The following is a 26,327-nucleotide window of genomic DNA, read 5'->3' on the forward strand; positions in this document are numbered from 1 at the left end:
GGAAATTGTGCACTCATCTGAGGCTAACAATTATCTTCTTCTGCCTTTTACTTTTTACAATTAGAAAGAAAAAAGAAATCCATCTTTCTTCCTCATTTTCTATTTGTCGTATTTATTAAAATTGGATTTAAAAAATAAAAATTATACTAAATAACTACAAAAAAGCATATATCAATATACAGTAAAGACACTAACAGTAGGGATGGTAATGTTATCTGCAAACCCACAAACCTGCCCAAATCCACCTGTCAAAATCTACCCGCTGAAGGTAATTTTCTAGGTTGCAGGCGAGTTTGGATGTTTAGTATCATAAATTGAAACCCCCACTAGGTTGCAAGTGGGTTTGGTATTAGTCAAATATCTGGCGAATGTACAACCCTAAGCTTTTTTTAATTATTTTTTAATTTAATTTTAATTGAAAAATATTTAAATCTAAAAATATACTTATATACCGATTATAATTTGGATTGAATTTTCTTTAACTTAATGCATGAATTATTTCATTATGATAATTTTGTTCTTTGGATTAGTATTCAAAGAGCATTATTCTTTATAAAATATTAATTTTAATTATTATTGTAAGAATCGTGTTGGATGGGTGTTAATGGTGGTGAATGAAATGAAAATCTTCTCTTGGAGCTTGTGTTAAATGATAATATGAAATGATAATTGTTACTTTTAAATACTAATTTGTAATTTATTTATTTATTTTTTATTTGTGTATTTTATACTTCAATTTAAGAATTTGTATGGAATTAATGTTGAAATTTTAATTTTTTATTTATATTGATTAAATTTAGACTTGAGTATATTATGTTCAATTTGAAGTTATTATTATAATTTACATATTGCCATTTATGATTTTAAATGTGAGAACCCACAAAAAATCCGCCAGATACTATTGTGAGTTTGGTAGTTGTCAAAAGACACAGTGAGTGATTTTTTTTTTAAAAAAAAAAAACCTGTAATGAGTTACAAGTGAGTTTAATAATTTAAATTTAATACGGTGTAGATTTAATAATAACAAATTCATTGCAGGTGGTGCCCATTACCATCCCTAACTAACTGTTGACTAACTGACGTGTTACGCGAGGACCAAATGAGTCGGTTTAAAATGAGTATACAATGCACTGTCTTTACAAATACAACTATTAGACGTTCACCCTCCTCCATACATACATATATATATATATATATATTCAGTCACCTTTCTTCTAGAGAAATGATTTTCATGGTTTCCCGATTGCCGAGTTTTACAACCCATTTTTTTTTTTAATTAATTTTTTACCACCCGCCGATGGTTTTAACTTTTAAATAATAGTAGCAACACAACGCAGCAAAAGTCAACTAACTATTTGTGCTTCAATAAGACAATGGTTCACAATGATGCGAACATGCATAAATTGTCCCACTTTCTGAACCTAAATATTCGCAGTCAGAGCTATTGTGCGAGTAATGACGAACATTAATCAAATGGTAGTTCATTGCAATTCAAACTCAAAAGAGAATATTTTATAAAAATCAGGAGTATTCGAATCAATAGAATGAAACTAAGAAGTTGCAGAGGATTCCATTAGCATGTACTATCCATGTAATTTACCAACAATTCATTAACCATGCCTCGATCTGGCATTCTCCCTGCAGCACCATATATGGGAGCTAGACTACCATTTGCAGGACCGGGATTTTGTTTTACCTGACAAGAATAAATGAAATGAGTATTGACATATATTAGGTCATTGCACTGGATTAAGCATCAGCACCAACATATAATATTCCCTCCACCGAATAGCAGAGATAAAATGCTGCTTTGTTTGATGAAGAACAACTTACAGTTTCAACAGATTCCCTTAAATCTCTAAGGAAAACGTCAACAACAGCTACATGTTGAAGGGTAACACAGATGTGAATGCTGATTTAAGCACAATTGAAAAAAAGTAAATAATGTCAGCCTCCAAAATAGATCAAGGCTAGATGTTTGTAAAATGCAAGTAAAATCAAAAGTAATTCATATAAACAATATCAATTTAAATTGAGAAATGATTATTTGAATGGTCAAAAATAAATAATATCAGTGTTAATGATTTCACAGGCAATTTGAGGCGACCACCATTCCAGGGGTAAAGATAGAAAAAGATAAAATAATGATAAAAGAAAGAAAGAGATAGATGCGGAGTCATTCTCACCTGTTGGGTCTTTGCAATGGATTCAAATGCCAGCCTTTGGAAGACATGATATCGTTGACTTCAAATATATCGACAACATCAGATCCAAATGCCACAATTGTCATGTCTGGTCTTCCAATGATGAATAACTCAGGAATCTCCTTTATTCTGCACATACAGTAGCACTTACGGGTTGTTCAAAATTTCAAAAAAGGGGAGGCAAGAACATTGGAAACAACACTAACCCCTTCTGTATGCTCTCCGACACTTCCATGATAGCCTTGGTGTTTTCCAAGTATCCTGTAGTTTGTAACAAAAGATTATATCAGCATAAAAGAATATTTTATTTATATATATATTTCGGGAATGCAGACTGATAATTCCATTTTCACACCTTCTTGCCCCAGAGACATCAGTGCTGCCCAAGCCCCAGCAATCAAACCCCCAGGCCTACTTCCAGCTACGGTTGGAGACACATATAATCCACCTGACCACTCAGTAACTGCCGCAAGGACACAAACAAAACAGCATAGAATTTTTAAATCATGAGTTTTTAAACCATGGCTGCTTGTTGGAAAAAATAAAATTTTTAAACTAGGATGCGTGTGGATAAATATAATAAGATGATCGCGCACAAGCAGTCAAGCAATATCTGAAAATTGGAAAAATGGTGAGAAAGGATGTAGGGATCTGTGAGATCAGGCTACAGCCTTTTAATTTGTTGCTTCCATAAATGCATTAACTAAGGCAGAAAAAATAAATAAATAAAGATTTGACTTCAATTATTATAAGGAGTTGTGGTTCCGTGTGTTTGAATGCGTGTTTGCATGTGTTTCTATTTGGGTCGAGTAACTTACCAGCAACAAATTGATGCTGTAGGAAAATGGGGAAGCCAGGAACCCGGATCCAAAGTAAAATTCACATCCCAACAAGAAGCCAAGACAGTAAAAGCATCAGAAAGAATGAAAGGAAAGAAACAATAAAATGATTATCAACATACATTATACATGACATCATCTTCACAATGCCGACTAGCATGCATGGCCACATATAATAACCAGTGTGACAACAGAAATGCTGGAATCTTATGATCAATCTGCAAACGCTAAACTAATCGTTACTTTCTAGGCATGTGTAGAATATTTCCAAGACCTTATTTTTCCCCTGCGTTTTAATATCTACAAAAAGTTGATATGGAAAGATCAACTTGGCAATACTTCCCAGAATTCCCTATATAATTTCACTTTATGGGGAGCAAAACCACAGAATTGTGCTCTAGTCCAAAAAAATATGTGATAATGTGAAAGAACACTCATATTGGAAGACACATGCAATGTGAAAAGGTTGCAAATTATTCCTATCTACATAAAGATGATATCAATTCCGTTAAGAAAGTTTCTCTTTGAAACACACTATAAAACTTCATTCAATCATTATAAAATGATCTCATCTGCACCAAGCACTTGATTAGCATGATTATCTTTTCTTTTCTGAAAGAAAACAATAATATGATTATTGATACAGACGGTTGAGGATTCTAATTTCATAAAAGAGAGGATAATTCTCCAAGCCAACCTGTAATCATAGTCCAACAGAATTATCTAAAAATATCAGATATTCAACATTACCTTTCTAATTTCGCGATTTCTGTACAGGACTACGCTTGTTCCTTTTGGAGCCAATCCATATTTATGCACATCCACTGATATTGAGGTTACCCCTTGGACAGAAAAGTCAAATGGTGGAATCGGATACCTGAGAAGGAAAAGAAATCCAACAATAGCCAAAGCAGCAGAGCCAGAAAATGAGGATGCCAGGCAAACTAGAGAACGTTGTTAAAAGTTTCTCCTCCACACAGTATTGTTTAATTCAGAAATCATAAAGTGCACATGCAAATGAGTATGGATTTGAAGGAGGGATATATACGAGCCAATCATATTGTCTACTTAATGTATGCTTCAAATTCAGAATAAAATCCTACAGCTTGCAAGAGTAAGTCTAAGGAATGTACCTGAAAAGTCACACATTCTGCCCTATTTAGTAATTGGAAAAATGACAGAAAATATATCCACAAAACATGAGACATGAGTGCAAGTAACAATTTTCAAAAACAGAGAAAAGAGGTGTTGTGAAATGAGTGATTGCAAGGACATGGCAAAACATTCTCCAACCATTAATTGTGAGATGAACTGCTAATAACGAACTAAGTCAAACATACCCCAGTTTTTTAGCGAAAGGTAACACAAAGCCACCAAGACAAAGGTCAACATGGAGACACATTCCATGACTTAAAGCCAGCTCACCAAGCTCCTACAAGAGAAGATTTCCTCAAATAGAGGTGTGAACACACGTGCATACCAAACTTTCAACTTAGTTATCATCACTAGCAAAAAATATAAAGGCAACCACACACCTGAATAGGGTCGATGATTCCATGAGGAAATCCAGGTGCAGATCCAACAATCTGTAGTATCATGAAATTAGGTCAGCTCTACTAGCTGAGAAAAAGCATGCTGTAAATTGCAACCTTAACATGGAAATATAACCTTACAAGAGGCTATCTCATTTTATTTTTTCTTCTCAGTAAATAGTTTGGAACAAGAAAGCTAGTTTGGATTAAGAGGAAATCACCGACTACTTAGAAAAGATAATGTAAAAGAAATGAAGTATTGCTCCAAAGGATGATGTAGAAATCCATACCAAAACGGTGTTTCTGTTTATATATTTCTTTATTGCTTTGACATCAGCTCGAAATTCTTTATCAACAGGTACACGCCACAGCTTGATATTAAAATACTGAGCAGCTTTGTCATAAGCTGAATGTGCAGAAACAGGTATGATCCTGTACTTGGGAAAAGAAGCATTTGAGAGTTATAATTATCTAATTTGGAGAACAGTACAAAGTGAAAGTATAAAGTTGGAAAACTTTCCATACATTTCAGGCCTCGTAATCCCCCTCTTATTTCTCATATAGTCACGTGATGATTTCACAGCTAATAGTATACTTTCAGTTCCTCCTGATGTCATGTTTCCACACACTTGTCCTCCAGAAGCCTTTTCTTTATTGCCAAGGAGAGCAGCTGTCATTGCAATAACTTCTGCCTCAAATCGAGCTACACTCTGGAATATATCTAAATGCAATGGATTGGTATGTGCAAACCTGAAAATGGATTTAAAGAAAGATAGATAAGAGGTAAAAAGAGGATTTTGACTGCAAGGATGGGTGGCTGATCTGACATTATCAAATTATTAACTTGAATTATTATATTGCAACCCTGCTAAAGAGGGTGACAAAAGCACCATACAGACATTTGCTCAAGCAATTCCTAACCATGATGGTGGCAACATATGCCACAATCCTTAATAGAATTGAAATACCCCAAAGGTCATTGTTTGCAACATCTCAGCAAATTCAGAAGTTTTCTTAATAATAAACACTTGAGAAACTTTTTGCTGAATGTGGAACTATTGTACTTTAGAAACATCCAAATTTAAAATTTGCAAGCTTCGATACAGCATTCAGAAAATTTGGACACCATAACAGCAGTGTCACATATTTAAGCTATCACCACTGAAGTATGCATTAACTAAATAAACCAAAAATCATTTCCTTTCTGAGAGAAGTATGAAACATAGTAGGAGCAAGCTCCTCCATGGCTTATAGGTTTCAACCCAAATACAGCACATACAGGGGAGAAAGCTTTAATCAGTGGACATATAAGTTTGTATTCATATTATCCCCAACTTAAATATATTTTCACCAGTTATATCTTAAGAAGATAAATTCAAGACCCAGCTGTATACAAGCAACTTCAAGTAGATGCTCAAGGGAATACTAAATGCAAATCATATATATTGGAATCTTACTAACATTGAACACGCCTCATTGATCAAGGAAAAATGTCCTTCAGCTTCACTTCCTCCAATATAGCTGCAATAAAAGCAACCAGAGCATATCAAGCTCAAGCATAATTGAAGCAGAATCTAATGTCCATTATTAGGGCATGAGAACACGTCTAAACTAATAAACTGTCACCATGCTAATAGTTAAAAAAACATACACTGTACCAGAACATTTTCCTTGCCAAACAACATCTTTTCCCTTTTCCTCTTTCAGTTTCTCTATGACTCCTACTCCTAACCCTGCCCTAGGTAACTCTGTCCACCAGCCCTCTCTTTTGGATTTAACACCAGACTGCATCTTGTCCACAACCTGACGAACACATTTACAAATTAGATTTATTCACCATTCAAAATACTAGATTCAGAAACAAACAGAAAAAAAAAAGAAATGAAAAATGAAAAGCATAGATCAAATATAAGCATTAACCTCCAAAGGCCACAGAATTAGAGTCATGAATCATAATAAAGTAAAATTAAATAAACCCCGCGGGGGGGGGGGGGTGGGATGGGGGGATCATAATCATTCATGACTTTCTAGTGAATGATAAATCACCTTAAAATAGAGACTGATAGCATCAAAGAATTTGACCAGCTAACATCAAGTAATAATTAGAATTAAGTTCTGCTTGTTTTGAATTCAAAAAAGTTAAACTCAGCCATGCACATTATCCACAAATCAGTTTTAATCAGACTGTTGAATTCAGTCCCTCAATTTTATAGTAGGTTTCATTCAGATAAAGACAATAATCAAATGACAGCAGGTCATAAAAGTTTGATCTGAAATCAAAACACCCCACCAAGAATGAGAAAATCATAAAGCATGTAGCACGCAAACTGCACATTTCTACCAACAAAGAAATTAAATTAAACAAAAAGTGCATTCACAACAATTAATTAAAAAATATAAAATCAAGAAACCTTCTGTTTCTCCGCTTCAATGTATTTATTAACACCAGGAACCAACCTGCCATGCACAAAATGGAATTAAAATTTTATCGTTGAAGTTTTTTTTTTAGAAGTAACAAATATAAAAATAATGAAGAAATTGAATCAGTGTGATGATGAATTACTTGATTGAGCTCATGAAGAACGCCACGAAAGTTTGCTTGAATCCTTTCTCGCGAACGGCGTCAAGGAACGATTGAAGTACACGCGCGACGAGGAGAGTGAGGAGTGGGGCGAGAAGCAGAATGACAGGTTCGTACTGCGACAAAAATGAATTGGCAGAAGCTCTGAAACGAATCAAAGACGATTTCGCAAAAGAAAAATCCATTTTGTCAAAGTAAACGAGAACAGAATGATCAATAACAGAGAGCTTCTTGAATATCAAAGAGATTCGTATTTATATACTTATAGATGAGTCAATTTTGATCTTTTGTTTCCGTTATTATCGCGTGCAAGGTACGTCGAATTGGTTTTTTTGGCGGGGTAAATTTTCTTTCTTCTTTTTTTTGCTAAAAAAGTAAAAATTATGATTGGTTAAATTGGTGTTATTACGAAACAGATTTCTATTTTGGCGTACGAGGCCAATTATTAATTAAAATTTTTTTTTTATAAAAAGAAAATTGAAATATCGAGAAAAAACCTTCTCGATAAATTATTTCAAGCGTTTCTCATCGTGTAAGAAATCCATTTTCTTTTTATAAAAACGCTCAGATGTTCTTGTTTTCTTTTAAACAAATAAAAAACATAATAATAACTATAATAATTTTTTTTTTGAAAACCCATACAAATAAGTGACTGGTTAATATAATTTATCTAATAGTTATAAGTATTTATTTAATTCTAAAAACTCTTTTAAAATTTTTATGGTTTTTTTATTTTATTTTGATTAGAACTTTTAAAGATTAAGTAAGTTATTTTGCATTTGTTAACAAAAAAATTCAAATTTTTTATTTTTGGAAGTAGAGGTCTTTTAAAACTTCAATTGTCTAAAATTTCATTATTTCAAACCGTAACTTTAAAACCTTGTCTATTAAAATAATTTTATAAATTTAAAAAAATATTGTCATTAACAACTATTAGGAAAAAATCTATTAGTAAAACCCTTCCTTGGATAAGTTCTATTTGAAAGATAATGTTATATAGAATCTTCATCGGTGCAAATGTCCACATAAGTTTGTATTTAAAAAAAAAAATTACATATTTTTAGATCACATGCAAATTTATATTGAGGCGGTGAGATGGACTAATAAATATGAAGTAGGTTAATAGAAGTTACCTTCTTTAATATAACAAAATAATTAATTTAAAATAAAAAATTAGTGGGTGGGCCCTTGACCAGACCCTTTTACTATAGCTATCTTGAGATCAAGTAGTTAAGTGCAACGACCTATAAACAAAAATAAAATCAGAAGTTACTTGTATGCACTAAATAATTTTTCGCTATAAAAATATTGGCCATAATGCTATATTTTTCTTCTTTTTTTTTTTAAAGTCGACTATTGATTATTAAATTGAGTAATAATAGTAAAATGTATACACTAATAAATGGAAGAGAATTCAAATCGACTTTAAAATTTAGGCTTGACTCTAAGAAATGACGAGATGTTGTAGTTTCAAGTTAGGGTTATTCAAGCAACAAAGCTCTACAAATAACCGATCACATTAGGAATTTTTGGGAAATTTATGATTGCTTCAACAGTTGAAACTATTCAGAAAATTATTAGACAATTATATAGTAATAGCATATGTGTTTCTTTTCTCTTATCGAGTCGGTCCCGATTAAAAGGATACCATTAATATTAGAGATTTTAATATTTGAGTCATATTTCAATATCATGTATCTTTTATTTATTGGATGACGGATTTTGTAAATTGTAAAATTACTTAAAAACCATGTAATGAATGAATTTCACATCAATCAAAACTCAAAATGAAACTTAAATATTAAAATAAATAGCTCCAAAGATGAGGCATTAGCACATGACATCGAATCATGATTCTTCAAAATGATTATAAAACCCAAAAGAGGGTTTGGGTTTGAAGAGAGGTTCAGAATTCAGAAATCAGACAATTGCAACAAAGACCATTGGGTCGTGTCCGGAAACAGCTGGGCCTCCTTAACGGAGCCCATATTCGGAAACATTCGAACAGAAAAGATTAGAGACGTGTGTCACGTAGTTTATGGCGTGATTTTGAGTAAAGCAAAATTTCGATTAAACTAACCCGGAAACTAGGTTAATTAAACTTACCAGAAAACTATGTTGCATAGAAAATTTGTTCCTTCACGGCCTTTAAAAAGGTGAATAAATAATATCCGCGTATAAAAAGTAAAATATAAAAAGTAAAATAAGTGACAGGACGCGATTAAAAATAAAAATTCAGGGCAACGAGGCCGATGTTATAAACATCCAGATTAAGTTGAAAAGTGTTTTGAGTCACCCATCAATGCTTAGTCAGTTCACTGGAAAATACTAACAGCCAACAAGCTCGAGCTTTAGGCCTTAGCAGCATTACTAGATTTTTTTTTTTTTTTCTGATGATTTTTACGCATTGATTTTGATAGGAAAGGTGGAGTTCATGGCCATATGGTCAGCCTAATAATTGAATTGACACTGCTGTGCTGCTTGGGTCTAGTGCTGTTACATTAATATACTTTGCAGCTAATTCAGCTAAGCTCTCGTTCACTTGAATTAATTGTCAGCTGTCATTTCGCCACGTTGATTCCCTTCACTCTCATTCCACAAATTTCTATTCACCGAATATTAACGAAAATCACAATCCACGTGCCTTGACGGCGGCATCAAAAGTTTTCATTATCAACGGCATGCAAAATGCTTTAAACCTCAAACAACAAAAATTACCTCTCGAGAGTCAAGATGGTGTATCTTTTTCTTTCCATGCCGCGACCAAAAGCAATTTGGCTCCGGACGTTACATTTCACTAAACTTTTAGTAGTTATATTTTTTTTTGAATTTTTGGTTACGGGTTACGTTTTTCTCGTGCTTATAATTTAAGCCGTGTAACGAAAAAACTAAAATTATAATACATTGTTTAGTCAAAGTATATAACTAAAAATTTTATAATTGTAACAAAAAATTTGGTAAGATGTAAACGTCTGTTGGAAGTAAATTATAAAGAAACGTAAATTGACCAACAAAGTGTTGATTCCACTGGTAATAGAGTCTCATTAAATGATTTGATTGAGTTTGCTCCCTAGTTCGAGTAGCAGGGAAGTCGCATTTGTTGGAAGAACTCGTGTCTCTTGGTTCGAGTGGAAATTTTTAGTCTGAGTTATGGTACATACTTAAAGGTGCCTCCCACAGTTGGTATCCTCCCCAGAATACCTCGTGGTTAAGACAAAAAAAAAAAAAAAAAACAAACAAAAACGTAAACTCAAGTTTGGCAATATTAGTCAAAGTACACCAAACGATTATAGCCAGAATTAGGTGTCTTTCTTTTCACCTTTCTTCTGTCAAGCTTTATGTGTGCAAGATTTTTACTCTTGTCCTCAAAATAATAATAATAATAATAATAACCCGGAGCTTTTGTCTGGATAAATAATTGATAACTATAATTATACAAAAATCCTAATGCAGAATTAATATTAATTAACGAATGTGGGTTCCATGTTTGCGGCAATAAAAGTGAGAGCTGCATAACGCAGAAACTTCAGGAAATTTGAACGAATGATTTATAATTAGAACAGGATGACACCACGGAAATATTCAACTCTTGACCGCTTAATTAACCAATATTATCGATTGCTACAGATAGTATATAACGTGTTCTATTTGCATTATTAAATTTGACTGCCTCGGCTTGAATATTATTCTTAAGAGATCTGAAATTTCCATCTTCCAAGAAAAAGATTTTGTACCGATATTTTAATTACGATTTCAGTACGAACACATTGCTAAATAATACTTCTTTTACTAAATGGAGGGGTTTCGAGCTTAGTTAATTATGCAACGCATTATCTTCATTGGCCATTTATTTATTTATTTGTGAATATTAATTATCTTAATTGGAGATCGAATCAGCAGAAATATTAAAACTCAATTGCATGCATACACGCGGCTGCGTGTAATTAACATTATTATTTTTGCTACCCCCCCCCCCCCCCCTCCTTAACAACAAATTTGTAATAATTAGGAAGTTTGAATTTTATGCATGACAAGATGATGTCAAACATCAGAGATCGTCACTGGCTACGTAAAAACACGTGAGCCATGGCTCCGGATGACGATGGATGTAATGTATGTGAAGAAGAAAATGCTCTTTCACCAATCTTTTCATGTAATTTCAACATCAATCTAAACCAAAAATTCAAAACATCCCCATTTGATATTTGACAATTTTTGCTCCTTTTTTCATTTTTCAGATGTAAGCAAGGGATCACGGAGATTGATTCACTGAGTGTAGCAATCCACCAGTATCTGTAAAGTCGATGACTCGAAATAAACGAAATTATCAAATAGCTTCCGTAAATATTGAAATCATGGTGCGTTTACTTTATGGAATGAAAATGGGTTGAGAATGAGAATTGGTTGGAATGGAAATGAGGAATGAAAATGAGATTTCAATGTTTACTTGGTAAAAATAAATAGTAATATTATTGTTATTAAATTTTATTAACTTTATTATTTTAGTTATTATTAATTATTGTTAATATTGTTTTTATTAATATTATCATTATTAACATTTATTATTATTAAATTTTATTAACTTTATTATTTTAGTTATTATTAATTATTGTTAATATTGTTTTTATTAATATTATCATTATTAACATTTATTATTATTAAATTTTATTAACTTTATTATTTTAGTTATTATTAATTATTTTTAATATAATTTTTATTAATATTATCATTATTAACATTTATTATTATTAAATTTTATTAACTTTATTATTTTAGTTATTATTAATTATTGTTATTATTATTTTTATTAATATTAACATTTATTATTACTATTAAATTTTATTGACTTTATTATTTTAGTTACTATTAATTATTGTTATTTTTATTTTTATTAATATTATCATTATTAACATTTATTACTGTTATTTTAATTAATATCATTTTTATAATAATATTTATACATGTATCTAGATAATGAAAATTACATTATTATTATTATTAAATTTTATTAACTTTATTATTTTAGTTATTATTAATTATTGTTATTATTATTTTTATAACAACAATAATGATAATATTGTTAATAATGATAAATTAATTATTTTTATTAATTATTACTTTTATCATTATTTTTATTGTTAATAATGATAATATTAATTAAAATAATTAAAATAATAAAGTTAATAAAATTTAATAATAATTATTATTATAATTATAATAATAATAATTATTATTATTAATGACATTTAAAATAATAAAATTAATTGTGATTTGAATGATGGTAATTTGGGAAATATGAAAAAATTAAAGGGATACAAAAATAAATATATATTACATTCTCATTCCCTCATTTTCATTCCCAACCCCTCATGGGAATGAAATTCCTATACCTTATTTCTAAAGTATGTGGGACCCACACATTTTATTCTCATTCTCAAATTACATTTTGCCAAGTAAATATGAGTTTCATTCCCATTCCTCATTCCATGAAGTAAACACACCATCATGTCACATTTCTCTGTTACCGGCCAATTTATATATATCGCTCTTGTAATTAAGAATAGGCAGACCCCCATTGATGTTATCATTGTTTAGCAGTCCATTGAATTGAACTGATGAATTCAGGGCTGTAGCACGTTAAATTTGACTCCTGAAATTATAGATTTGTTCTGATCAAATAATTTGCCATACAGCGTGCGGGTGCGTAGGTTTGTTTTTTTTATCTTAAAGCAGCATGTGCTTTGGACCAAGGGAATATCTAGACATGAACGTTGCAATGTAGATCATTTAATTTATTTGGCGACAATTTGAACAAAAAATGACAAACAAATTAACGAGCTTTGAATCCTCTTTTGTCTACGTATGCTCGAATGTTCCTTTCAACCTCCCTTGGAAATTTTAATGGATACACTCCATACGTAAAAGAATTGCCGATGTTGTGTCTTTAGTCAATTCAAAGGAGAAATTAATTAATAATAGGGGCGGGGAGCAGCCCCATATTAATTGTCTTTCACTGCGTGTATTGATGAATAATCCATTGATTCAGCATAGAAAGTAAATGGTTATATGATACCGTGACGGAGACGCTCTTATGTAAAACCAAACCAAGCCAAACCAACAGGAGAAAGAAAGAATCAGAGAATTTTTTTCTTTTTTTCTTTTAAATTGATCATTAATTCAATTGCCATTGTCATCATCAGTGTTGAACTTGAAAGAAATGAGGGTGTTTTGTTTGGTTTGTGATAATCTTAAGATAATTGCGTCTTTTACTTTCAAAAGTTGTATTAAAATTCTAAATTTGTACCAACTTATTAGTATTAGTATCGTCGTTGTTCTACTTCTTGTCAAATCACCGCCAATGACACAATGGTAAAAAAAAATAGCTCATCGAGTTCATATTAATTATCTTTTACTGTGTATATTGATGAATAACTCATTAATTCAGCATAGAAATTAAATGGTTATATGATAACGTGATGGAGACGCTCTTACATAAAACTCAATAAGTAATCAATAAAAGTATTATCGTTTAAGAAGTTATTGAAAATATTACTACACATACTTTAATCAGTTTTAAAATTTATTTCAAAAAACCTCTTAGTCTCTTAAAAAAAAGCTCACGGACTTAAATCATATAAAAATAACTAACTCGGAAATTGAGAATTACAGATCTCAAACTTTTATGAAAAATATATGGTGAAAATTTCACTACCCATCTCACACGTAGCTGATTTGAATGTTAGCTTTCTATCTAGTATATTTATGGACGGAGTTGAAACTTTAAAGCCCAAATTGCACCCTATTTGGAAACATTTCTCTTCAATTCCGTTCACCATTGGCTTAGGGGGGATGACCAAACATTTTTCTTCTAGCTTTATATAGCACACACATCACCATCTAGGGCGTTGCATTATTAGTTTATATTTGATGCAATATTAAGTTCTTAAATAACATAATAAATTATTAATTTAAATAGATATAAATTTTCGGTAAATTTGACGAAAGCACAATTAATTGATTTCTCGTACACTTTTGAAAGTGAGACATACATATATTTTTTTTGGTTTGAACCACGAGGTGGTCCTGAGTGGGCCCCAACTGTGGGGCACTTTTAAGCTCGTACCACAATCCAGACTAATCTCCGCTCGCACCGGGTCGGCCCGTAAGGGGTAAAGTGCTGGCCAAAATGGTGACTCCATACGAGAGCGGGGTTTGAACCCCTGACCTCTCTTAAAGAGTGAGAGTGTCGAATCACTCACACCAACCAACTTTGATTTGAGACATACAAATATAACTCCTGATGTTTCCACAATTTACTGACAAATACTCTTTGACGTTAAGACTCTAAAAATAATTTATTGAATTAGAGATTTACACTTTTTAGTGCCCGTGTTCATCGTTTATTAAGACCACTAACTGTACTGTTGAAACCCCACTCTTCAACTAATTAATTAAACTACCCACCCATATTTTGATAGATAATGTCTGAGTTTTTATTGGCCAAGAAATGAAAGTTGGAAGTTAGGCCACCGTGGTTGAATAAACTAGAATTTTTGTCTTTAATGCAAAAGATTCTTAATTTTTTACTTAATATTTATAATGAGAAATCTATTAAAATAATTCTAAATCAATTCCATTGAAATGCAGTAAAGATTTTTATACTCGCAAATTCTTAAAAAATATATATATATCTACTCTACACATTAGTGTCACACCACTGCTGGGACTCAAATGGGTTCATCAATGGACTATGAGCCTGTTGGCCGAAAGATTCTTAACTTAGGTAAATATATATTGGACGTTGCCAATAAAACTTTAGGAGTTACTTGTCATCACCAAGAGAAAAAGAATAAATAAATAAATATGTGGAGAAAAAATAAAAACTTTCGTTATAAAAAAAATAGAGGAATCATCATAATATAAATTTATAAGGTACTTCAAATATTTTATTTACTTTTCATTTATTATTTAGTTTGGGGACCTTACATAAATATGTCAATTTGATCTTTTAACATAAAACTAAGAAATTAAAGTTCGAAAATTCTCCGTCATAACAACTTTTAAGAAATAATATATTTAATTTAAAAAATATATTTTACAATATAACGGGGACACTATAACTGTAGATTGAGAGTTAAAATCGTTTATATTTGTTTGATCATCTACCATAGAAACAACATAGATCAAATATTGAATATTTCTCATCAGACTAATCTTCAAAGGCCAATTTATTTACTCTATATTAGTATATATGTTTTAAATAATAATATTTTTTCTTTTTTTGTCAGATGAAATTTGTTTAGGTGCACTACGGTACGTGTGGTATGATTTCATTAGTGGATAGTGGATACGTGTTGTGAGCCCATAGCTCCAGCAATGAAATGGGACGGCGTGCGCTGAATCAGACCTCCTTCGTTATATGGTTTAGACAGTTTCACGCCACCAAGTGCTAGCGACCAATCATAAATTGGAGTGAGATGGTATCAATAGTGTAAAAATTTGTCACATTATCACTGGCCTGACCCTAAACTTATTGCGGACACCAACCTAGTTCTGCTGACCTAGCTGGCTGCCTACCTACCCACACACAAGTCACAAACAACAGAAGAAAAAAATTGTAATGTAAGGAATTTGAATTTTCTATGGTCAGTTTGCAATAATATTTTGGTAGGTTTTAGGTTTCCAAATAATAATTTATTAGCAGTTAGCAAGTTTACCATTTTCCCTTGTCAATTGCATACTTTTATCTCTACTTCTAGTGCATTTGGAAAAAAAAGGTACCACAGGCTGCGCGGCTTGACTTGCCGAACCAAAATTTTCAAACTAAAGAATTAATATATTCAAACCCACGTGTAGATAATCGTGCTTTCCTCTATACATATAATATTTTTGCATGTAGTCAAATTGAATGGACTACCAATAGTTCCATTACTTGTAAACTTTTTCCACATCCATTGAATTTCCTTTAATTTGGCTCTAGTTACGTGGAATCCATATCTGATACAGAGAAAAAGAGAACAAGAAAAAAATTTGGAAAGATGTGCGTCCACACTCCACATCACACCACGCACCTAATGCTTCGTGCAATTCTAATGCTAAAGTAGTAAAGTTTGTGTTTGGTTTGTTCATCGTGTAAATTCTGTTCGATCTTATCATTTAATTCGTTTTAAACTTTATCGTATAAATTCTGTTTGATCTTATCTTCTAATTTATCTTAAACTTTATCTCGATTTCTCTAGTAAATAGTACAATTTCCTTCACAAATAAATTTTATTTTTAATATCGTGTAAATTCTGTTTGATCTTATCTTTTAATTCATCTTAAATTTTATCTCGATTTATCTAGTAAATAATACAATTTCCTTCCCAAATAAATTTTATATTTAATATCTTTGACCGGCTCTTGTCTTTTAATCCATTTGTCTCTTTCAGACTCCTTAGTCTAACTAATAAATTTAATAAATATGGTAATGAAATAAATCGATTGTCATCTCTCACTTCGTTTATGTATTTTAAAACTTTTATCTTTATTTATCGTGTAAAATTAAATTATTGAGTGAAGCGATTTTTCTAACACTTACCGTTTTATGTAGTAGTTAACATGTTAAAATTAATTTTTTCAATAATTAAAATAACTAGATGGATTTTGCAAGTGAATTGAACCACCGCCGAGGAAAAGAGTATATACGTTACGTGTGGATTGTATTTGATCCCACCATGGGTCGAATAGTACGAAGTACAGCAATAATTTTGAGAACACATGTTCTGACCAGGAAATTGGGATTGTGAATTTTGACCAGTACGTAGCCTCGTGACGCGTAAGGCTGCTTCAGATTAAATTGTTTTCGCATGTACAAAAATGTAAACATGGCTCATGTGTCCTCCTCGCGAGAATCACAAGTTTTCAAATTAAAACCGTGATCCCTATTTTGAACGAACAATAAATTTAAAATTTTTGATGTTGATAATTAAATTAATTTTATTTATTTATTTATAACTAAGCTAATTTCTTTTAACTAAATTTAAGAAATAAAGAAAGACTTGGGAGAGAATGCCAATCCATTTGGTCAAATTTTGAATCCCTGAATTTTAAGATTTTATGAGAAACGGATATAGTTTTTCATCCATAACAAATAGGTCCCCAGCAAGATAACCGACCATGGAATTTGGGTTCTTTCAATTTTGTTTATTTTAATTACGAACTCATTTTGCTTTTACTAATTGAGCATTAAGCAATGGTAAATAATAAAATAATGACAAATTTTTTTATTTTTTAAGTAAAATTTGAAAAAAATTGATTGGTTCACTCATCGTAATTTTGTCATGATTGCGTTCCTTTTTAATTTTTTTCTTACCAATTACAAGGGATATAAAATTTACGTGCCGTTTACGACACCAAACACAGAAGATAAAGAAGCTGCCGAGTGCTTAGCGATGGCCCCTTCCTACAAGCTTAGCTTAGCCATCAGGGCCGCCTTGGTGTTTTAAAATTCAATTAAATCGTACCTTTATAACCCACAATAAATCTCATAGGTAATAGTCGAATCTGCCCACCATATATATCTCTCCCTCCCTCCCTCCCTCTCTCTCTCTCTCTCTCTCTCTATCTATCTAGATAAAGTCTCAAATCAAAATGGAGAATTACCAAACATATTTTCCAACAGCGGCGGCGGCGGCAGCGGCAGCTTGCTCATCTTCAGCGTCATTAGATAGAATGAATAATAGTAATAGTAATGCCGAGTTCCAAGGCTACAACGACCACAAGCCAAGTGGGTTCTTGGGATTATTGTCGGGGATGGAAGTTAATCCGGCAGCGGCAAGCTTGAATGGGGACGGCAACATTAATTCTGAGAATAAAAGCTTTACTAATAATATAGGGTCTGAAAACGGAGAGAAAATGGGAAAGATTAAAAAGGGAGAGAAGAAGGTGAGAAAGCCAAGATATGCTTTTCAAACACGAAGCCAAGTTGATATACTTGATGATGGCTATAGATGGCGAAAGTATGGCCAAAAAGCTGTTAAAAACAACAAGTTTCCAAGGTATGTTAAATGTTCCTTCTCTACCTTTACATCTTATTTTCTTTTGTTTTTCTGCTGCCTGTTTTTATGCATGTATATTACAAAAAAAATGTACTTTTTAATAAACTGGATAATTCGGATAAAAAGTAAGGCAAAGTTGATCGAGATGGAGATTAATTATTTGTACTAGCGGAATTGGTTTATTTTTGTTTTCAAACTTGCTAGCGGTTTGAATACGCAACTACTGAATTTAAATTACCACATGATCGATGAACTGATGATCGGATCGTCAAAACTTTTACAGCAATCTCATGATGACGACGATCAGTTTCTTTCCACTGTTTAGTTTTAGAGCTCGTAATTAGTAGTGTAGTCATTTCATAATCACAAGGTCTACGTAAGTTTCATAATATACACTGAGGCATCTGTTAAGTGTATATATATATGATCCCGTAAGTGTTTCTTCAGTTAATTTACAGCCCTATGCTAGAGTACTCTTGTATAATCATTTTCTCCTGTGTATGGAGAAAAGAATTTGTACATATACCCATCCATGCAGGCAAGGCATTATTATTAGAGAAACTGCGTATTAATTATCAAACAAAGCATATATCTTAAAAAAAAAAAATGTTTAGCTACAGCAAAGCTGCTAAATGACTGTCTAGTAATTAGACGCTATAGCTTTGCTTTGGAAGCGTAATTGTCTAACACACACAGTTGTTTTGTTCAAAAGATCTATATTACCCTAATATTAATTGCTTCTGACAATGCAACACCAGATATTGAATATACATTCCATTTTCGGTTCCTTTTGGTTGCCCACTTTTAAGGTTAGTCTTTCTCATCGTTACTGTCAATTTCCAAAGAGCTTTTGACCACTAGGATTAGTTGTAGGACAAATATATCAAATCATCTTTTGCGACCGTACACCGGATCCCATTAGAACTCCGCAGTTAAGTGTGCTTGGACGAGAGCAGTATTAAGATGCGTGATCTCTTGGGAAGTTCTCGTGTTGCCCCCCTCCTTTTAAAAATACCAACAAAGTGTTGGCTCCACTGACAATAGAGTCCCCTTAAGTGGCTTGATTGTGTTTGTTCCCCAGTTCGAGTCGTAAGGAAGTCGCATTTGTTGGGAGAACCTGTACCTCCTGGTTCGAGCGGAGACTTCTAGTCTGAGTTGTGGTACGGGTACCTCCCACAGTTGGGACCTCTTCAGAATATCTCGCGGTTAAGATAAAAAAAAAAAAATCTTTTGCTTTTGGGTGTCTCTAGGTTGCATGATGAGCCTTACCTCCCTCAAGAATATGATAATAAAGCTGAAGATAGCACCGTCTCATGGCGTTATTAACGTGCAGATAGTCATCATCTGTTCTAGAAAAGATGACGAATGATCTTAATTTGCAATAAAAATTAACAAATCCCTGAATATTCTACTCAAATTGAAGCAGCTAGCTAACAGATACTAGAAGTTGAAGTGCATATGAGATAAGAGAGAGAGAGAGATGAGATATATTATTGTTGAAGTCAACATCAAGAACTGACATTGGTGACATCTTAGAAATTACTTAGCATCAAAGAACTCGGCCGCAGTTATTCACTGTATATAAAATCAGCAGGCCCCCTCTCTTCTAGATAACTTATAAGTTGATGAGTTTCAATTGATTAATTTAACCATCTACCTATTTTTTGTTATTTGCAGAAGCTACTACCGATGCACGCATCAAGGCTGCAATGTGAAGAAGCAAGTTCAACGACTAACCAAAGATGAAGGAGTTGTGGTGACAACTTACGAAGGAATGCATTCGCATCCCATCGAGAGATCAACTGATAACTTCGAGCACATCTTGAACCAGATGCAAATCTACACTTCTTATTAATTCACTCCTCAACTAGCAAGCAGCAGTAAAGGGCTAGATACTTCTTAATACGTTGTAAATTATCTAGCATCCATAAACTTGAACCCTCGAAATAAAATTTCCAGAGCACTGGGCAGGATACTTCTCTAGTATAATTTGAACACATGTTGTATTTTTATGGCAATGCCTTTTAGTTTGTTGTACTGTGTGCAGTCATTAGAATTTAGAAACTGAACTTGCCTGCATTGGTGATTTGGTTCATTATTTTGTTCTCTTTTTATTCGATTTTTTTTTTTTAATCTACTTCAGTTTCTAGGCCATTGTGATTTAACTGTTATCTATCAAACATTTGCATAAGATGCGTGATTAATTAATATAAACAGTTGAGTATGTATTCTGATAGGAAAATAGCGATTTGTACTAACTAAACGAAGACAAAAAACTCCTCATATCACAGAATCAAAATGGCCAATTCTCTTCATTGCACTGATTTTGTCCTTGCTGTCATTTCTCATTTCTGACATTGAGTGTAATAGTGAATGAGTTTTTTGATCAAATAACTTCAGATGAATCTGAATTCACAAAAATGACTAGAAAGTTTGAAATTGAAAATTTCAAGTTAATGGTAGGTGAAATATTTGAATTATTAGAAAGTATCGTTGAGAGCATATCGTTTTTATATCTCAAACGAAATCAACTCTAATTTTGGCTGAGAGGTTGATATATATTTGTTATTTTTTTTATGTTGGGTTTTTTAAATGTCAATTATATAACTTCATCTTAGTCATAAATCGCAATTCTTTGACCAAGTAATTAAAAAGAATAAATTATAGTTGGAATGTTCTATCAGATTGAGAAATCTTTAGTTACCTGATTGAAAAATCATACAGTGGATAATATCTACCAAATCCAGGGCGACTCTTACGGAATTTGAAGTCTCATGCCAAAAGAAAAAAAAATGCAGATAATAGGATTTTGTTGGAAAAGTGTGACATACTCAATCGTTTTTAAGAACAAATTAGATTAAGCTTGACTTCAAATTGAATAATGATTAATTTTTAATTTCCTATTAAAGGGATGGGGCTTGCTTTAGGGTGGACCACCAGCTGTGCAGTAGTTGTCTTGTCATTGGGCCGCCCACGACTAAAGCTATAACAAAAAAGATCCCCATACAACAATATATCCAACATCGAGGACTTCTGTTGAATTTGTTGCCCATTAGTTTATGTTTGATTCCCTAATTTTACAAATTTTTATGTAGTAGCTTGCCAATGTTAGTGGTTTCTTCATTGTAGCCTTCACCGTCGACGACCTCGATTTGATAAATTTTATGTTATAAACTTTACCCGTCGAACCAAAATCCTTATGACTGATAGTTGTATTGGAGAATCAGCAGTTAAGTACACTAGTTGAAGAAGGGGCGTTAATGAGAAAGAGGAAAAAAGGGTTAGTCTTTGGTGGCCCAGTGTGAGGCGACGGAACTTCCTCTGGGCCGCAAAAATGTGTACATTTGTTTTCTAAAACAAGCGAGTTGTTTTAGATTAAAGTCTCAGGCCCATAAATAATCATGGCGTAATTTTTTAATTAAAAAAGTATAAATTGATGGGTTCAAAGTGGTCTCACCTTATCAAGAATTGTAAATAATTTTTTACCTTTTTTTTTGGTTCGGCAATAACCCAATCCTCTCTTCACCCATGTAAGTGTGATTCGAACCCCAATACATAGAAACAATAACAATCTTGAATTAGTTTTTTTTTTCTTAAAAAAAACAGTTCTTTAGAGTTATAAAATTGTTTGAATAAAAATATTCATAGAAAAAGAACATAATAAATGTAAATCTCAACTAGATGACATCCACATCATTACTTTATAGCTAAAATTTATCCAGCTTAAATATTACAAACTACAAACATGTTTACCAAATAATTATACCATTATGATTATTAAATAATCAAAGGATCTATCAAACACAACTCAAAAATACAACACCCACACTCATAAATGTTTTGAAGAATAATAAAACTTGAATTTCACACTAAAAATTTATAAACTTTAAATTTTAATTTTCTTCAAAATTCAAACTCATTCTCTCCAAAATTCTTGGGCAATTGTAGGTGGATAAATAGTAAATTAGTAGGTGACTAAATACCCTATTGTACTTGTTTTCGACAAAAAAACGATCAATCTATGATTGAGGCACTGGAGTTTTTTAATCTTATAAAAAAAAGATCAAGGGTAAAAAAAAAAAAATCAAGGGTTGAATTAAAAATTTGATCTCAATAACCAATTTTAACTATAACCACAATTTACCAATGGGCTCGTAGTTTTTTTGGACGCATGAATTTGAGTCACAGTCATTGTTGGGACTTGATCTCCTTTTTTAATGAGGGTTTATTTGGTTCCATACTTTAGGAGTATAATTTATTTCATTCCAGTATTAAGTGAGAGTTATTATTCGGACTGTGTCATATTAGAATTATGAATGAGAGTCCTAATTACTATCATTGTAAATATAAGTAGAATTCTGATTGTAATAGATTAGTATTTAAAAAAAAAACTATAACCACGGTTTCATTAATGATTCATAATTTTTTCTTCAAGAAAATGAGATTTTCAGTCATGAAATATAATAATAAAGAAGCTTGCTTGTAAATTAGTTAATAATTTATTGCGATTCGAGTTTATGAGACCCTCCTTCATTAAGTTGCTTTACTTGAAAAATCGTGTCCCAACAATTTATAAAGTACTTTTTTTTTTTTTGATTACATGAGACTATTGCTCAAATTACAGTTCAAATTACAACTCATATTACATGAGAGTATAATTGATATGTACAATCATATATTTATATTGAGTCCTATTGATATGAATGCTGATATGACACTGCTCAGATTTTTAACCCTCTCAATTTATAAAGTACTTAAAATTCTAAATAGGTATAATATAATATAATAATATCGAGGAAAACGAATATTCGTTTGATGCAAAGACGAGAGAGGGGACTTCTCGTAAATAATCACAACCCCGAGGTGCTTTGGCCAACGGTCTCTCAAATAGGGTTGTTGCCTGCTTCGAGTCGAACCTGAAACCCAGCCACACCACACAGCCTGACAGCGGTCACCCCACTTCAGCGAGCGAGCGAGACTCAGACATAATCGACAAGACCCAACGACACCGTTTAAGTGTTTCTTGCTCATCAATCTTGGTTTCAGCTATTGGATTTCTCATCTATCGGCTTTCTCATGTGGTATCGCAGCTCATAGCAGGCTCTTCACAGAAGCTATAAACGCATAGAATTAACTAAATTAATAAATATTGCCGGTCATGGCTCTTACTTTTGGAAAGTTAACATTCCTCGTCGGGGCAGGTCCGTACAATTTTCCCCTAATTGATTTATTCTTTTACTCTTCCTTTTTTTCCCTCGTGAATTGGCTGCATATAGCTCCAAATTGACTGTTGCGATAGTGGTGGAATTTAAAATTAGGGTTTTTGGTGAAAACTAGATCCCGAGTTGAATTAGTAAGTGGTATATAGGGTTGCTGTGCTGTAGGATTTGAGGGAGTGGTTATGTCCTGAGCTTAGAAGGACTGAATTTTACATGTTATTTCTGGTCGAAGATAACCTATTCTGTACAAGTGATAGAATTAAAGGGAGTTAATTTGAATTTTCAGTGGCTTCTAGTTTGGAGTAACTCTATTCCATCTATGAATGGAAGTTCAATTTACATGTTATTTTTGGTTGAAGATAACATATTTAGTACAAGTATTGAAATTAAAGGGGATTAATTTAAAATTGTAGGGACTACAAGTTTGGAGTAACACTGTGCCCTTTATGAATGGAAGTGCAGTGGTATTAGTTTGTATATTGTCTTAGGTATGGAGTGGAAAACAGGGGATGCTAAATAGGTTTTATTCGAGGAAATGGTATGTATAGTTGTCGACAAACTACTAACAGTGAGATTGATGAGAACCTGTGAGTTGTTGGGGAAGGGCTGCTCAACCGGGTGACTTACTTAACGAAATGAGTGCAAAACTTTCTAGATGAACTAGCAGAGTCATGTGGAGTAATAATTTTGTTAATACAGTAACGGTCATGTGGATTATCCAGAAGTACATCCTCCTTTTGGAATTTCATTTAGGAAATAGATAATCTCATTTGAGCATACTGTATTATTCATTTTCATGTCATCTTTCCATGGCAATATTCCCATTCCTATCGTGGCTTTCAGGCTTCATTCAAAGATGTCTTATGCATTATGTGTTGGTGAAGTATCCCAACACCCTCGTCCAAATCTTTCATGGATCCTGTGTTGATCACATATCCCAAGTCATATGTTCTATGCACTTGCTCTTACATATTTTAATGTTCGGCATTTTTAATTGGGTATAAGATGCGTCTGGACAGATAGTACATACTTGGTTTTTTTTCCTGTGTCTCAGGTATTCTAACCTCAGTACTTGCTAAGGAAGGGCGACTGTCGAGCGTTTCTGATGCTGTTGGAGGTACTTTGAAGGTATCTCTATGACTAAGAGCTAAATCTAATTCTATTCGCTTATAATTGTATTCAGTTTGACTGTGTTTTGTGCATTTATTTTTATCTCAATGATAGGAATTTGTTACAACTCACATGCAATGTACGCCTGTCAGATATGTTTCTCTAACGATTATGTTTTCTTTTGGAAATGAGGAGCAAATATACTTCCAAACTTATTGTTTGTAATAAGAATCTTTATTATTATGTGTTGCATTAAGAGCTTATTTTCTGTTTCTGGTCGTAGCTTTGATTTATCCATTGAATGAAAACCCTTCATACTTTTAAATCTGTTTTATTTTTTTCCCATCAGTAAGGGATTGTGATTTAATCATTATTTTTTTTCCTTGTATCCTATGCCTGATTCGAATCTGATTATAACTCAAATTGATTTTTCTTCTGCACAGATTGTCTCAAAGCTAATTAAACAAGATGATCCTGGTCCTTCAGATAGAAAGCTATTCAATGACTTGTTGGCTGAGGTTGGCATTTGACCTCTTCATTTTCAATTGCTGAAGTGCATATATTTATATTGCAATGGTTTAGCACGAGTGTACTTTGGTTGTCTATTTGCTTATGGTTGAGATCTGCCTTGGAACTTGGAAGAGATTAAATACATTTTCTATCCTTCTTTTTTCTTTTGGGGAGGAGGGTGGCTTGAATTCAATCTTTGAGACAATAATCTTTTACTACCTACATATTTGGAACTTGCTAAACAGTGACAATTTTTTGAAAGTAAACATCTTCTTTTAGTTGTTTATCTTGCTTCCCATTTTCAGCTGCAACAAGGCCATACCAACCAAGTAGAACTGACCAAGTGGGTTAGCAGCAGGTTATTTTGAGCTGGGTTGAGACTGTACCGACGTAATGCAACCGGATCCAAGTTGGCCTAAAATTCATAACCTGGACTTGAATAGCTTTCAAATTCAACCTGGAAGACTTGGTTCCTTAGAACTTGTTTCTTTGATTCTGTCTCGAAGTGGTTGTTTTGCTGTGTGCCCACCTTTGTTTCTGGTTTCATTGTTCCTACTTAACAGATATCAGCTAATTAATTTGCCAGAACATTCAATAAAAGACCTAACAAAATTGACAAGCCCACGGCATCTAATATCTGAAAAGCTGATAGGAGTTTTGGATTTCCAAATCCATCTGACCTCTTTTGTAGCAAAGGACCTTGGTAAATGTGCCTTTCTGTAATTGAGGCAGTGGTGCTATACCAGTCTAAAACTGCCAAGAAGTATCCACAATGATTGTTTAGTCCTTTTATGCCTACATATTGTTGTGATCTTTTCTTTTATTTCAAATTTGTTGGGTAAAGAGTGTATAGATAATTTTCAGATTTTCGGAATGTGCGTTGTGTTTTTGGTCCATGAATCTTATTTTGAGTCTAGTAGTTTGACAGGATCTCTGTTTATTCTCTGATTGGTTTGCTGGTCAAAAGGTGATATATCGTAACTTAATTTTCCTCAGTTATTTTAGGATAGGGAGACATTAAGGACCTGTAGCATATTTGGTATGCTTCAGAGATGTAGAGTTGAATGCATCCATGACCTATCGACATATTTTGTATGCTTAAACAGAGAGAGTTAAAGGATAAGGTTTATGATTGCTCCTGAGGGATTGGGTTTTCCTTCTTCCTTTGCTTTATTATAATTTCCCGCATTTACTACTATGCGTTCTTTATGTATTCCTAATTCAACTTTAGTACATCTATCCTCCAAACTTTCTTATGTTGAAACTCACGATTTCTCTCCATTAGTGAAGATC

At 32.6% G+C, this 26,327-nt stretch overlaps 3 protein-coding genes across 5 annotated transcripts in view; 2 read left to right on the top strand and 1 right to left on the bottom strand.

Moving 5' to 3' along the window:
• Nucleotides 1-1,490: 1,490 nt before the first annotated feature.
• On the bottom strand, nucleotides 1,491-7,514 carry LOC18043294 (sphingosine-1-phosphate lyase). 2 transcript variants are annotated; one of them, XM_006437921.2, is made up of 15 exons: nucleotides 7,139-7,514; nucleotides 6,987-7,032; nucleotides 6,227-6,378; nucleotides 6,037-6,096; nucleotides 5,101-5,325; nucleotides 4,866-5,007; nucleotides 4,579-4,629; nucleotides 4,384-4,475; nucleotides 3,794-3,920; nucleotides 3,023-3,038; nucleotides 2,560-2,667; nucleotides 2,411-2,465; nucleotides 2,187-2,333; nucleotides 1,834-1,912; nucleotides 1,491-1,696 (listed from the first exon to the last, which is right to left on the bottom strand). In XM_006437921.2, the coding sequence occupies exons 1-15, from the start codon at nucleotides 7,339-7,341 to the stop codon at nucleotides 1,574-1,576; spliced, it is 1,626 nt and encodes a 541-aa protein (XP_006437984.1). In that variant the 5' UTR covers nucleotides 7,342-7,514; the 3' UTR covers nucleotides 1,491-1,573. The 2 variants fall into 2 exon arrangements, with proteins under 2 accessions (XP_006437984.1, XP_024041678.1); XM_024185910.1 differs by lacking the exons at nucleotides 6,987-7,032; nucleotides 7,139-7,514 and having other exon boundaries at nucleotides 6,234-6,324.
• Nucleotides 7,515-17,597: 10,083 nt separating this feature from the next.
• Nucleotides 17,598-20,332, top strand: LOC18043295 (probable WRKY transcription factor 75). The gene is made up of 2 exons (XM_006437923.2): nucleotides 17,598-18,195; nucleotides 19,873-20,332. Exons 1-2 carry the CDS (start codon nucleotides 17,789-17,791, stop codon nucleotides 20,048-20,050), a joined length of 585 nt encoding a protein of 194 aa, XP_006437986.1. The 5' UTR covers nucleotides 17,598-17,788; the 3' UTR covers nucleotides 20,051-20,332.
• A 2,670-nt stretch (nucleotides 20,333-23,002) lies between these two features.
• LOC18043297 overlaps nucleotides 23,003-26,327 on the top strand; it is a 9,048-nt gene continuing 5,723 nt past the window's right edge. For both annotated transcript variants that reach the window (XM_006437927.2, XM_006437926.2), the window contains exons 1-3: nucleotides 23,003-23,396; nucleotides 24,469-24,542; nucleotides 24,968-25,042. In XM_006437927.2, coding sequence (XP_006437990.2) covers nucleotides 23,354-23,396; nucleotides 24,469-24,542; nucleotides 24,968-25,042 — 192 coding nt within the window. In that variant the 5' untranslated portion in view covers nucleotides 23,003-23,353. The remainder of the gene's footprint in view (nucleotides 23,397-24,468; nucleotides 24,543-24,967; nucleotides 25,043-26,327) is intronic.

The sequence above is a fragment of the Citrus clementina genome, unplaced genomic scaffold (genome assembly GCF_000493195.1).
Source record: "Citrus clementina cultivar Clemenules unplaced genomic scaffold, Citrus_clementina_v1.0 scaffold_4, whole genome shotgun sequence".
In the NCBI taxonomy this organism is placed as follows: domain Eukaryota; kingdom Viridiplantae; phylum Streptophyta; class Magnoliopsida; order Sapindales; family Rutaceae; genus Citrus; species Citrus x clementina.

Bases quoted from the DNA above. Each gene is read 5' to 3' on its own strand.
- LOC18043294 (XM_006437921.2), bottom strand. From the start codon at position 7,341: ATGGATTTTTCTTTTGCGAAATCGTCTTTGATTCGTTTCAGAGCTTCT. The intron at 6,097-6,226 runs GTATGTTTTTTT...CTTTTATTGCAG, and splicing joins GGAAAATGTTCTGGTACAGT to CTATATTGGAGGAAGTGAAG. The intron at 5,008-5,100 runs GTATGGAAAGTT...TCCCAAGTACAG, and splicing joins GGGATTACGAGGCCTGAAAT to GATCATACCTGTTTCTGCAC.
- LOC18043295 (XM_006437923.2), top strand. From the start codon at position 17,789: ATGGAGAATTACCAAACATATTTTCCAACAGCGGCGGCGGCGGCAGCG. The intron at 18,196-19,872 runs GTATGTTAAATG...TGTTATTTGCAG, and splicing joins AAAAACAACAAGTTTCCAAG to AAGCTACTACCGATGCACGC.